Source organism: Macaca thibetana, chromosome 8 (genome assembly GCF_024542745.1).
Source record: "Macaca thibetana thibetana isolate TM-01 chromosome 8, ASM2454274v1, whole genome shotgun sequence".
NCBI classification, from domain to species: domain Eukaryota; kingdom Metazoa; phylum Chordata; class Mammalia; order Primates; family Cercopithecidae; genus Macaca; species Macaca thibetana.
This window is the reverse complement of record NC_065585.1, coordinates 63,170,625-63,185,053: the sequence shown is the minus strand read 5'-3', so window position 1 is coordinate 63,185,053 and position 14,429 is coordinate 63,170,625. Positions and strand designations below refer to the sequence as shown.

The 14,429-nt window shown below is 37.1% G+C and overlaps 1 protein-coding gene across 1 annotated transcript in view; it reads left to right on the top strand.

Annotated features, from left to right (window-relative positions):
* CHMP4C (charged multivesicular body protein 4C) overlaps window positions 1-11,847 on the top strand; it is a 30,545-nt gene extending 18,698 nt beyond the window's left edge. Inside the window, exons 2-5 of the mRNA XM_050802127.1 lie at window positions 2,705-2,882; window positions 5,002-5,116; window positions 8,129-8,282; window positions 8,467-11,847. Coding sequence (XP_050658084.1) covers window positions 2,705-2,882; window positions 5,002-5,116; window positions 8,129-8,282; window positions 8,467-8,531 — 512 coding nt within the window. The 3' untranslated portion in view covers window positions 8,532-11,847. The remainder of the gene's footprint in view (window positions 1-2,704; window positions 2,883-5,001; window positions 5,117-8,128; window positions 8,283-8,466) is intronic.
* Window positions 11,848-14,429: the final 2,582 nt, after the last annotated feature.

Genomic DNA, 14,429 nt, shown 5'->3' with positions numbered 1-14,429 from the left:
GAGGGCTGGGTGTGGTGGCTCACACCTGCAATCTCAACACTTTGGGAGGCCAAGGGGAGTAGGACTGCTTGAGGCCAGGAATTTGAGACCAACTTGGGCAGTATAGCAAGACCCTGTCTCTACAAAAAAATTAAAAAAATAGCTGGGTATAGTGACATGTGCCTGTAGTTGCAGTTACTCTGGAAGCTAAGGCAGGAGGATTGCTTGAGCCAGGAATTCAAGGCTGCAGTGAGCTGTGGTTGTACCACTGCATCCAGCCCGAGTGACAGAGTGACTCCATGTGTCAAAACAAAAAATATATAGGATAGAGCCAAAGAACACAATGTTCGTCTTATATTATGGCATTTCAAAAGAGAGAAAACAATGTTTTCAGGGTGTGTGTGTAATTATATATATAATTAAATAAAAATAATAGAAATTTCAGAAGAGAGTAGACAGAAATACAGGGGAGAAAGGAGTGATAAAAAAATAATAGGATACAATTTTTTCAAGCTGAAGGAAGATTTGAGTCTTCAGATTGAAAATACTCACTGAATGCTCAGTTGGAAAAAGCAAAAAACAAAAGACACATACCTAGATGCATACTGGTTAAATTTTGTAACTCCAAAGTGTAAAAGAAAGTCTTTAACATTTTTGGAGAGGAAATAAGAAAAGAGATTATCTGCAAAGGGATGAGAATAATTTTATTATCAAGCTTTTAAAAAGTTAGCTATTCAAAGATAATCTTTTGAAATATTTTGAACCTAGCATTCTGTAAAAATCCAAACTGTCACTCAAGTTTGAGGCAAAATAAAGACATATTCAGACTTACAGGCATTCAAATAATTTATATCTATGCACCTTTTCTGGAAAGTGTAATACTGTAAGTTTTACTCCAGTAAAATAAAGAAGCAATCCAAGAAAGAGGACAATATAGAATACAAGAAGCAATAGTAAGAAATTTATAAATGATTGTTAAAATTGTGTCTATGAAGCTTAGGACAATTGTTAAGAAAGATTTCCTTAACATTGGAAAGTGTAATAAAAAAAAAAAAAACTCTGTGAATCATCAGGGACTAATAAAATGGCAGATTCTTTCAGTCAAACCTTTCAGAGTTTGGAGTGGGAAGGGAATCTTATTTGGGAACAATAAATTAGAGATACTGATTAATTTTCAACATAGAAGAAAACTTGTTTAATTATATGTGTCTTAAGGGTATCCATTAAGAGAATAAATTCAGTATATACAATTGTCCAACAATTAAAGGGAAAAAATGAACAAAGAAAATTTAATGAATCTATATAAAGACAAGAAAGCAGAAAGAAAACAAAAAGCATAACACAGAAAACACAAAAAAGATGACAATAAAGAGATGGTATTAGATGGCATACCAGTTACTAACTACAATAAATAAGACCGAGTGAAAATCTTACATTAAGTAACAGAGACTATCTAAATGGGTCAAAAACTATCATAAAAAGTAAACACTCATGTAGAGTAATATAGGTGTCTTTAATATGTATATAAAATCGAATAAAAACAATTTTGAAATAGTGGTCTATGTAAAGATTTTTACAGACAAATTGTAATAAAAAACTGGCATATTAACTTAATAAAACAAAATGGAATTCAAGGCAAAAAAGAATGAATGGGATAGCGAGTAATACTTGATTACAATAAAAATCCACCAAGAAAGTATAATGGCTATGAGTCTTTGTGCACTGTAGAAAAAGCACTGGAATGAATCAATCAAATCTGTTGCAATTACAAGTATAAGTGGGCCAAAACAGAAGAGAGAGTTCTCTCCAAAATCTCTGTTGTGATAACTTACCTGTTTACACTGCAACCATAAAACCATTTGAGTTCTTTTGCCAATTCCATTTAATTATCACTTATTTTCGTATTAACATTCTGCTGCTGCTCTTTTCGTGCTCTCTTCTGAAATGTATTATGAAAACATATATTTTAGGGCCTTTTTTGGTTGCCTTCCAAGGTGCCACAGTCAAGAGGGCTCTACTTGTTTCGTGGTTTCAGAGTGAGGCAAGTTAGGTTATCTTACTAAAACGTTAATGGGAAGATTATTTGGTTATCATTTCTCTGAAGGCCCTGCTCTTTTCTCTCACCATTGTGCCATCTGATCCTTGAATACAACTCTAGCAGTGCTGAATTCATGGATGCTCACAGTTAGATGTAACCTCAATAGCCATCTCAAAATAATTTCAGACCAAGACATACAGCTCAGCATTCTAAGTTCTTGTTCCAGCTGCCACTGTCTTCCTTTAAGCAAGTCACTTCACTTCTCTGGTCTCAATGAACTTGCCTTTAAGAAAATGGAGCTAGAATCAACTGTCATTAAGGTCTTTACATTCTCTAAAGGTTTGCTTTTCTATTGAGTGATTTTTACTCATATTTTTATCCTTTTTCTAAAATCTGACATTGACAAAACATTTCTATGGCATATGTTTTGGAATAGGAAAACTGACTTTCCATCTGCTTACACTTGCCAGATCTTTGGAAGAAAAGAATATTAAAATATTGGAGACGATACTAGTTGGTGTAGGTAATTGAGAGGACAATGTGAGTCATTCATTTCTCAGGTTTATTTTGGTATATTCATTGGCCTTAGGTACAAGCAGGTCTAAGTCCATAGTGGTGCTGAGCAAACATCTCTTGAGTTAGTGTCTCTTTCTCTTTCCTAATAAATATAGCTTCTCTCTTATTTAGCTGCATTACAGGCACTAAAGAGGAAGAAGAGGTTCGAGAAACAGCTCACTCAGATTGATGGCACACTGTCTACTATTGAGTTCCAGAGAGAAGCCCTGGAGAACTCACACACCAACACTGAGGTGTTGAGGAACATGGGCTTTGCAGCAAAAGCGATGAAATCAGTTCATGAAAACATGTGAGTGACTCTGGTCTTCCTCTGAATCATAAATTCCCTCAGTGTTGGGAAGAACTTTTGGAACCATATGATGATTTTGGCAGGAATGGGTTTACTCATTTGAGGCTCTTTGACATGTTGGATAAAATACGTCTCAGAGAAAGATTAAAGGTTATAGCAACAACAACAAGAAAGACCATGAAAAAAGAAAGGGCATTCATTTTTGCCTGTAATGTTTCCCGGTTACTTTATGATTGCTGGAAACTGTACCTCTAAATATTTTAATTCTACAGTTTAAAAAAGGCTTCAATTTCAACCTGTGTGAGGGTTTTAGATCTATGGGATAGTGGCTGTCAAACTTTGGAAGGAATCAGAATCACCTGGAGAATAAATAAAGAGAACACAGATGCCCAGGCTCCTTGAACTTGCAAAGTGTTTGGGTCCATGTGATTCTGATGCTAACTAGTGTCTGAGAACCACTGACACAGAAGAACAGTCATGAGCATGGATTTCGGGGTCAAATTTTCTGGGCTATAATCCCAGGTCAACTGCTGACTATCCCTTGGGCAAATTACTATACCTTATTCAGTTTCCTTATATGTAAATTAGAGATGATAATAGTACTTACTTACCTCGTGGTTATTGTGGGATTCGATGAGATACTAGATATAATGCACTTAGTATAGTTCCTGGCACAAAGTGAGCACTCAATAATTAATATTCACAATTTGCTTTACATTCACACTGGGCAATATGTCTGGGACCTGATCCTTTCCTGATACTGGACATGATAGTGGAACCTGGGCCAAGGATGCACAAGAGCAATGAGTGCCTAAGAGATGTAGACACATTTCCGTAGAGTGGGAAAAGGTGAAAAAGGTGGCAGTTGGGAGCAGTGAAGACAACCGTGCCAACATTTTCTTTTCTGAATAATTCATTAACAATCAGCCTTCATTTTGACAGCTTCAGGGAGACATTAGATTCATTATCACAGTCAAAATTCTCTACTGCTTTTGGATACTAAAATGTATTACAAAATCAGCCTTTCTCTCCAGGCAGCTTGGCAGCATCATACCCTTGTATTACATTTGAGAAAAATTTGTTCCCAGGCCCAAAGTTTAGCGATACATTTCCTTTTAGAAATAAATATATTTGTTTTATATTTATTATAAATAGGATAATAAGGTTTAGAGATAAGGGATGGTCATAAGGAGGTAAAAGTATTCTTTTGGATTATTGCATGAAAATATGTCAAAATAGCTCTTATAGAATCAGAGAAACTCACAAAAAAATTACTTCCACTGGGAATCAAACTTTTGATATTTAGACTACTTAATAATGAGGGACATTGTTACTTCTCTTATATCCAATCTGTTTGGCCTAGTTTCAGAGTTGGAGGAATTATTCAGAGACAAGCTACTTTAGAAACATTCCAGAACCTGGCATGTAGACACTGAGATGCTTAGGCGGGTGTTTAGCAGCCAGTGAAGCTCAGGTGTTGGAAAATGTCTTCAAAACGGCTATCCATCCTGAGCCAGTGGCTACCTAGATTTATTTGCTGCAGTTGCCGATTCTTCTGAGGGCTGTATAAGTTTAATCCTGCTCTCTTTAGTAACCTCTCAGGGCATCACCGCTATGGGAAAACCCTCAGGGAGCCAGGATCTCAGAGCTGCTAAGTGTTACAGAAAATAGATCTCTAGACCCAGCGTTTAGCTTCAACAAAGGGCTGCTGTCAGATAGGGGCTCCTGAGAGCTGCCAAAAGCTCATTTGGTTCCAGTGGTCCTGGTGGTCTGTGGCAGTGTTTCCTGCAGAGTTGATACACAGCAGCATGTATTTAAATTTGTCATATGCCCTACCAGACAAAATTTCAAAATGGGTCTATAAATACTGATAGTTATAAAATACTTTTATTTTTAGTGAGTTCCAAATGTAATAGGTATTTACTTAATGTTTGTAATATATGGATTTTTAAGTTTTAAGAATATAAGTGATCTTTAAAGTTTATAAATATCATCAGGAATATATATCCTACTCAAATAACTAAGAACGTATATTAAATGAACTGCCTTTTAAATATAGGATTATATCTAAACTCATAAGTTAAAATTCTAAAATGTTCAACAAAATATGATTTCCCAGGGATCTGAACAAAATAGATGATTTGATGCAAGAGATCACAGAGCAACAGGATATCGCCCAAGAAATCTCAGAAGCATTTTCTCAACGGGTTGGATTTGGTGATGACTTTGATGAGGTACGTAAGCCAATATGAAGAATGCAGGATTGTGGCTGCTGTAAAGAGTAGGTTCCCGTCGTATACAGTAGGCAGCTTCCCTTACTACTGAAAGAACAAGTGATATTTGTCAGAAAGGTACTTCCCTTAAGAGAAAAATAAAGTGTTAGTAGCTCTGATTTAAAGGAAAGATTAATATAGTTTGGCAAACAGCCACCTAGTTAAGTTTTCAGCTATTAAGGAAAGAACAGCATGTGATTATGTAAAGTTAGTGACTTTTAATGGTTGAAGCCTAAACAGCCCCATTACGAGGAACTGAGTGCTCCCACATCTGGGTAAAACAAAGTAGACTTTGTCATTCTGCATGAAACAGACGTATCATGCTCTGTAGCTGTTAAATTAGAGGTTAGGCTGCCTCTGTTTATTACTCAGACTATGAAACCAAATAAATGTGGAGTGGCATTATTAACACACACATTCCATTTAGATTAATCAGTCCAATAATACAGACAGACTATAATTATAATGATGATGTCTGCACTGTGAATTTCAATTGTTCTGCTCAAAGCACACACAAGTGGGACTACTACAGATATTACTACTTAGGAATATTTCCAAAGCTTGGATTAGCATGGCAAAGAATCCAACTTCCTGCATATATGTGGTATTAAAAATAATACGTTTAGCAAGTAAGACCTGGTTCCGTGGAATCCCCAAAAATGAGAATGGGGTATCAACACCTTTTAAAAATGGTGTAGATTGGCCGGGCGCGGTGGCTCAAGCCTGTAATCCCAGCACTTTGGGAGGCCCAGATGGGCGGATCACGAGGTCAGGAGATCGAGACCATCCTGGCTAACACGGTGAAACCCCGTCTTTACTAAAAAATACAAAAAACTAGCTGGGCGAGGTGGCGGGCGCCTGTAGTCCCAGCTACTAGGGAGGCTGAGGCAGGAGAATGGCGTAAACCCGGGAGGCGGAGCTTGCAGTGAGCTGAGATCCGGCCACTGCACTCCAGCCTGGGCCACAGAGCGAGACTCCATCTCAAAAAAAAAAAAAAAAAAAAAAAAAAAAAAAATGGTGTAGACAAGGGGTCAGCAAAAATTTGGCTTGCAGGCCAGATTCTTCCCATGACCTGTTTTTGTACATCCCATAAGCTCAGGATGGGTTTCACAATTTTAAAGTGTTGTAGAAAACGATGACAACAAAGGAGACCATGGGGTAGAAGAAAACATGCAGCCTGCAAAGCCTGCAATATTATTATTTGGACCTTTACAGAAAAAGTTTTTCAACTCCTGATGTAGACTAATAAGCATCTAATGAGTACATTATGATATGGTGGAAAGGACTCTGGGCTTGTGTGGACATCTGGGCTCTATCGTTTGTTAAAAACTTTGTGTAAGTCCCTTTTACTTTTCTGACTCTTAGTTTTCTTATCTATGATAATGAAGATTATTGGATCACTGGATTATCTCCAAAACATCTTAAGTTCTAAAATTCTTTTCTCAATGGTCTTAGTGTTTGGTACCTAAAAGATGAAAATGGTGGAGGAGACAATTGCTCAGTTGTTAACATATTGCTAAAGAAAATATTAATATGTTTCTGCTGCTGTTGATAATGATGACGTATTATTGGCAATTCTGGGCATACATTCGGCATAGGATAGCTTGTTTTGCCGTTACTATATTTATGGTATTTGTCCCTAATTGTTTTGTGAGCAGAAATAGGACACCAGGGTATTCATTCTGATGCCATTTTATTCATATAGCCTGTGGAGATCCATCAAGTACACCACTATATTGACTGTGCTATTTCATACGGCCCAATGCTATACACCTTCATATTTTCTTTTCTTTTTATGAGGTGAATTTAATAGAGGTCAGACAATCTTTAGTTTGCTGCAGTTCTGATACCCACTGCTTAATCAAATGTTGTGTTTGGCTTAAATATCTTCTCTCTTTCCCCACATTACCCATTCCCCTTTACTCTTTCCCCACAATACTCACATTAATATTGGATAATTATTTGTTTATGTGCTTTCCTCCCACATTTGAGTGTAAGCTCCTTGAATATAGGGAGTGTTGATTCAACTTTGCATCCCAGCACTGGGTTCAAAACCTGTCCAGGAGTCAGTGCTCAATAAATTTGTTGAATAATGAATGAATGATTCTCTCATTTGTTATTCTTCCATGAAAGAAAAATCTACTTGTTTGAATATAAGGTGTCCCAAGTCATTTCTAATAGTGAGGACCTCATAATTCTGTCAATGACAAGTTTAGTTGTGACTCCCAAACGCTCTCTGAGAGGGGTTAGACTCCGCTTGAGGACTTATGGAGCCAGTGAGATCTGAACTATCTGAGTCATCTCAGAATTGGCATAAGGTGACTTACATCTTTAAGGTCTCAAACTAGCCTTTTCTCTCAAAAGTTTTTGGAACAGAGAATAGTTTAAGATTAAATCAGACTCTCTCAGACTATTGCTAAAAGAAAGAAATACGGTATACCTATCTTGAATTGAACTTTTCTTAACCCAGATGCACAGCATAATTTATATTGGCTTTGGTGATTTGATAAAAGAACCATAGTATCTTTGATTCTTTTTACTCTCTGTGCGTTATGGTTTTGCTATACCTGTTGTTTTATTTTCTACAGCATTCGCCCAAAGAAAAACATTTATTTCCACCAATTAACATTTTGTGGATTCTAAACAGTAGAAAAGAACACATTGGAAAGATGACAGGCAAGGTGTAAATTTCCCAGAAACTGTGGGGAGGTTATATATTCAGCTAGCACAAATTACTTGAATGGCTGTTTACTGAAGTATTAGAAGATTAACTACAACAAATTTGCACAACCCAGAATATTCATTTTTTAATCATTGCTCAGTGTTGCAAAAAAGACTTAGTTTTAAAATAAATATTCCGTTTCACTGGGTTCTCACATATCAATTGGGTAGCAGATGTTCTTGTTATTGTGTTTGAGGAAACCCACGTCTTGAAACGTTAACTTCATAATTCTTCCTTTCTCCTGTGTTCAGGATGAGTTGATGGCAGAACTTGAAGAATTGGAACAGGAGGAATTAAATAAGAAGATGACAAATATCCGCCTTCCAAATGTGCCTTCCTCTTCTCTCCCAGCACAGCCAGATAGAAAACCAGGCATGTCCTCCACTGCGCGTCGATCCCGAGCAGGTCTGTTACCCAACTCAACGACATGTGGTCAGAGAGTTGCCTAAAATGATAGCCAGGCCAATCCTTTTTAGCACATGTTTTTGATTTCATATTGAACATATTTTTATATGTAATTCATACCTGTTTTCTATGCTGAAAGTGTGAATCTCACCAATTCCAAATTTTTATCTATTTTATGTTCCAGCATCTTCCCGGAGGGCAGAAGAAGAGGATGATGATATCAAACAATTGGCAGCTTGGGCTACCTAAACTAAAACGCATTTTTTGATACATAAATTAATGAGCTATAGATAAAAATACAAAAAATGTTTTTGCCAAGTTCAGAAGTTAACAAAGACTCTGTTTTATAATCATACTGAATGAATAATTGTGTTTTAAGCCTCCTAAGTAAAAGTAAAAAATGCGTCATTTGTATACATATACTCAGTGATGGAGGCCGGGCACGGTGTCTCACACCTGTAATCCCAGCACTTTGGGAGGCTGAGGCAGGTGGATCACTTGAGTCCAGGAGTTCGAGTCCAGCCTGACCAACATGAAGAAACCCTGTCTCTACTAAAAATACAAAAATTAGCGGGACATGGTGGTGGGCACCTGTAATCTCAGCTACTTGGGAGGCTGAGGCAGGAGAATTGCTTGAGCCCAGGAGATGGAGGTTGCAGTGAGCTGAGATCATGCCACTGCACTCCAGACTGGGCAACAGAGGGAGATTCTGTCTCAACAACAACAACAAAAAAGATGCATTTAGTATAGCTGGAAAAAATAACATTATTTCCTATGCAAATGATGTGTATCCATGTACCCATGGTAAATGTAAATATACTGTGTCTCTTTTGGGAGCAACTTCTAGTAGAGGAGTCTTTCATGAGTCTCTACATAAGTAGTTTCACTTGAGTTTTGCAGTTTGAAATCTTAAAGGAGCTTTAATTGACATTTATTATACCAATTAAGCTTGGAATGGGGCAATGGATGCATTTCCCAAAATGTCTGAAAGCACTAACAGCTTACATTGCTGAGTGAGAATCTCCTGGGTGTAATTTAGCCACTTAGGGATCTGCGTGAACACTCCCAGGCCGTTATGATGCTGTTATGGCTTCAGTGTATAAATGCATGAGTGTTGTTTCTGTTCTGTTTGATGCTCTCTTGTATATTTATTTACACTTTACAGAATATTCCTTGTAAATACATAAAAATATTGGCAATTAAAAGTGTATATTGAACAAAATGTTGGCCATTATTATTTTTAAATGAAAATAAATTACAAAATTATGGATTACCCATAAGAGATCATGGACCATCAAATGACAAATATCATTTAATAAGATATTTTAGTATTCTTGCCAACATTTTGCTTGCCAACATGATGGAATGGAGAGAGCACTAGACCTGATGGTAGGAGTCCTGGGTTTCAGTCCCTGCTCTGACACTAACATGAGCCATAGACTCTCTGAGCCTTTGTTTCTTCACTGGCAAACCTAAGAATTGGACTGGATGATTTCTAATGATTCCATCCTGCCACAGACCTTTTGCACATTCTGTTCTCCTTGACAGTCTTCCTACCCTGCACAGTGCAGGTACCAATCTTACTTATTCCTTAAATCTTAGTTAAAAATGTCCTTGTTTTGGGAAACTTTGCTTGATTGCCCAGACTAACTCAGATTTTCCCATAAATAATGGTTTGCTGTTGCAGTGCTCTGCCTTCTGTTATTTCTTACCATGGTTTATATTACATATTTTCTTGAATGATTCTTTAATTATTGTTGCTCTTCCCTGCTGAGCTGTGCTAACCATGAGGGCAGGGACTGCATTTCTTTTAGTTCAATAGTTGATTCCCAGCATTCTGCAGTTTCTCATCAGCAGGCAATCAGTCAATATTTATTAAATGAATGGCAATTAACTGTTTATATCTTTCGGGCCATGGTAGAATAACAGGATCTAGATTTACCTTATACTCTTAAACAACTGGAAAACTGGACAAAATACAGGAAACAAAATTTTTTCAGACATTGGACAACAGGCAGCACTGGACAATGTTTCCTGGGAAGAGAAACCAGTAATGTGAGCACTTCCATGGCCCCAGCCCCTGCCTACACAGGGAAAGGGAACCCAAGTAGAGCCTGGTGGTCTTGCTGAGTTGAGAAAATTTGTGGGGAAGAGTGCTAGAAAGGAAGTTTCTGCAGAGATTGAGATTGAGAGAGAGAAAGAGAGAGAGAAAGCCATAAGCCGGAGGGCATGAGCTATCTATGGTCTGAATGTTTGTGTACCCACCCCCTAAATTCATGCATTGAAATTCTCACCCCTAAAGTTTGATAGTATTAGGTGTGGGACATTTTGGGAGTTGATATTATGAATGATTAATGAGATTAGAGCTCTTATAAAATAGGCCCAAGGGAGCTCATTCATAACTTTCCTCCATGTGAGGACACAGTAGGACACAATAAAGAAGGTGCCATCGATGAACCAGAGAGTGAGCCCTCACAAGACACCAAATTTGCTGATATCTTGATCTTGGACTTTCCAAACTCCAGAACCATGAGAAATAAATATCTGTTGTTAATAAACTACCCAGTTGATGGTGTTTTGTTATGGCAATCCCAGCAGACTGAGAGAGAGAGAGAGGGAGACAAAGAGAGAGAGAGAGAGACAAAGAGGGCAAAGTGGTGGTGGGGGGATGGGGGAAGAGAGAGAGGGAGAGGCCAGAACTCTGGAACTGAGCAGAAGAGTACTTTCAAATCTTCCTCTGAGAACCAATCTACATACATGTGTGAGGAAACTACTGACATCAAGAAGAACTGCTGGGAAGACAGGTGGATCAATCTCCAGAGCACACACAGGTCCGGGAATAGCTTATACACCCATTAGCCAGAGTGGAAAGACCTCCTAATACAGGAGGAATTAGGTTCAGTTCTCAGAAGGGTATTGCTTCAGTAGTGGGGCCATATTATCCCTAGACTAAAGAGCAGACCCCACAAAGCCTGAAAGCAAACCTCAAAAGTATCAAAAGATTCCAATTGACTAAATTGCATCCCAGAACAAAGCCCCTAAATACTTAAAGAAATATAAAAACTATCAATTAACAATAACACAATGAATAAAAGCTTGGCACCCAATAGCATAAAATTCACAAAGTCCAGCATTGACTTTGTTCAACGTTCAAGCATGCCAAGAAGCAGGAAAATACAATCCAGAACCAGGAGACAAACAGTAGGAACAGACTGTGAAATGACAAAAGGCAAGATTTTAAAACAGCTGTTATAAGTATACTCCATATGTTCATTAAGATAGCTGTAATGAATATACTCCATATGTCCAAGAAAGGAGAGGAAAGCCATGATCATGATGAAGAGAAACGTGGAAAATATTTTAAAACACCCAAATTGAAGTTCTGGAGATGAAGAATACATGATCTGAAGTGAAAAATGCAGAATATCATGGATGGCATTAACAGCAGATTGGACACTGCAGAAGAAAAGATGAGTGAACTTGAAGACATAGTAACAGAAACAATTCTAATTAAGATACAGAGAAAGAAAAACACTAAAAAAAAAAAAAAAAAAGCAGAAAAGAACAGAGCAAGAGTGAGCTGTGGGACCATATCAATCAGCTTAACATGCAGGTAATTGGAGTTCTGAAATGGTGATGGTGGGCTGGGTGGATGAGGGGCGATTTGGCAGAGGAAATAATAGAAAAAAACCTTTGAAGAAATAATGGCCAAAAAAATTCCAAATATGTTCAAAATTATAAACCCACAGTCCAATGAAATTCAACATACCTCAAGCAGAAGTCCCTGTATTCTTCAATAACAAAAGTAATTGTGGAATGTTAAAATGTCGAAATCTCATGAGTGAAGTCTGGGACATGTCTGAATATCTCTCCTTACTCTAGTTAAAATACACATGCCTACCCAGTTTAGCTAGACCCGTGAGATCCAAAGAGAATCCATTAACCACGTGAAATGAGCATTCAATAAAGGCTAGTACAATTGAGAAACTGAATTTATAATTCCATTTAATTTTCATTAGTTTAAATGTAAAAACTGACACGATTCATTTATTTAAAAACTTTGTGTTCAGAACATCTTGGGTATCTTATTTTCTTTCTTTCTTTTCTTTTTTCTTTTTTTTTTTTTAATTTTTAATATGAGGTTTCACTGTATTGCCCAGGCTGGACTCAAACTCCTGGGCTCAAGCAATCTTCCAGCCCCAACCTCCCAGGTAGCTGAGAATATAGGCATGTACCATTGAATCTATTTTTTTTTTTTTTTTTTTTTTTTTTTTTTTTGAGATGGAGTCTCACTCTGTTACCAGGCTGATGTGCAGTGGCCTGATCTCGGCTCACTGCAACCTCTGCCTTCTGGGTTCAAGAGATTCTCCTGCCTCAGACTCCTGAGTAGCTGGGACTACAGGCGCATGCCACCACACCCAGCTAATTTTTGTATTTTTAGTTGAGATGGGGTTTCACCATGTTGGCCAGGATGGTCTCGATCTCTTGACTTTGTGATCTGCCCGACTTGGCCTCCCAAAGTCGTGAGATTACAGGCATGAGCCACTGCGCTCGGCTGAATCTACTTTGTTAACTGTAAAATTTATGAAGTCTTTATACAAACCAAATACTTCAAATGGAAATTTGCATCTCATTTAAAATGCTAAGTGTGAAATATGCATTGGATTTCAAAAACTTAATATATTAAAAAGAATATAAAATATCTCAAATAATTTTATATTGGTTACATGTTAAAATATTATTTTAGATGTTTTGGGTTAAAAAAATATATTGTTAAAATCGATTTCACCTGGTTTTTAAAACTTTAATGTGGCTCATGGGAAATTTAAAATTACATAAGTAGCTTACATTATTTTTCTATTGAGTATTCCTGGCCAAGACAAAATCCTGGATACTGGAGAGTATACAGATAATGTATGACTTGAAATACTAAGATGCTAAAATATTAAAAAGAAATGTTTATAAAACATGATACTTTACCATGAAATGAAATGAAAATACTTTGACATAAATCATAATGCTGCTCCTCTGTTGACAATAAGGAAGAATTGAAACATGAGAGAATAGTTGTAAAAGTAGATCATCTTTGGACTGAAAGTTATGAAAAAGAATAAAGATCTTAATCAGACATCTAAGAGTATTTTTGGTAAAGCATCCTTAGAATGGGTAGACTTGTTTGGAAGTTATAAATTCTGGTATGTTTGCTAACAACTGGTCCTACTTTTTACAGGGGCACCTCAGTGGTAGACCTCAGTTTGGGCAGTGCTGGATAACTAGTCTGTTGGTATTCTGCCTTTTTAAATAAAATGTTTTCTGATAAATAAGGTTTTTTGTTTTTTCCTTTTTGGTTGTTGAAGTGCATTCAATATAACTTAAGAGAAAAATTTGTATTTATTGGAAGGAATTTGGATATTCCAGAAATGAAAACAATGTTTAAAATGCAAATCTGAGGAGGGTCACAAACCAGGGAGGCTCTGGAGGTCAGGGTATCTCTGGAGTTACTCCTTCTGAGTATTCAACTTTAGGGAAAGTAATCTATCACCATTGTGAGTAAGCTGTTCTACTCAAGAGTCAAATTCCAGATGCAGAACATTTGGTTGGCCAAGCTTGGTTTATGTAACGGCCTCTGAAGTCAGTCATCTGAACCCTTATAAACTGAGGAGCAGGAAGGAGGGTGACTAAAGTATAGTGAAGATGATCCCACCTGAAGAAAGGGGAATGGATGTTGGCCACCTAAAACCTAAAAACACCACTTACAACAATAAGTGTCCATGCAATAACGGAGAATAATTACATCTGAATTGCAGTATTTCCTCATTCTTGGCAAACATAGAATCTGAGCAAAGACTTCTTTAGCAGAAACTGGGGTAGCAGATAATTTATACACTGCAATTGTATGTGTCTTACTAAAACAAGATGGACAATGTATTAAAGTTAGCAAGCCTAGCAAAAAGAAAGAAGAAAAAAGGGAAAAACCCAAAGAAGCTAGGACTAATAAAGATATCTTAGTACCATTACATGATGTCCTTAGAGAATAAATTGATAAAGTGTTAGCCAATTTCTAGTTCATCTCTCCACTTCCTTTCCCCCATCTCCTGAATTTAAGATGGACATTAATGTTTCCATTGGAGAAAGTGTTTGTTAAAA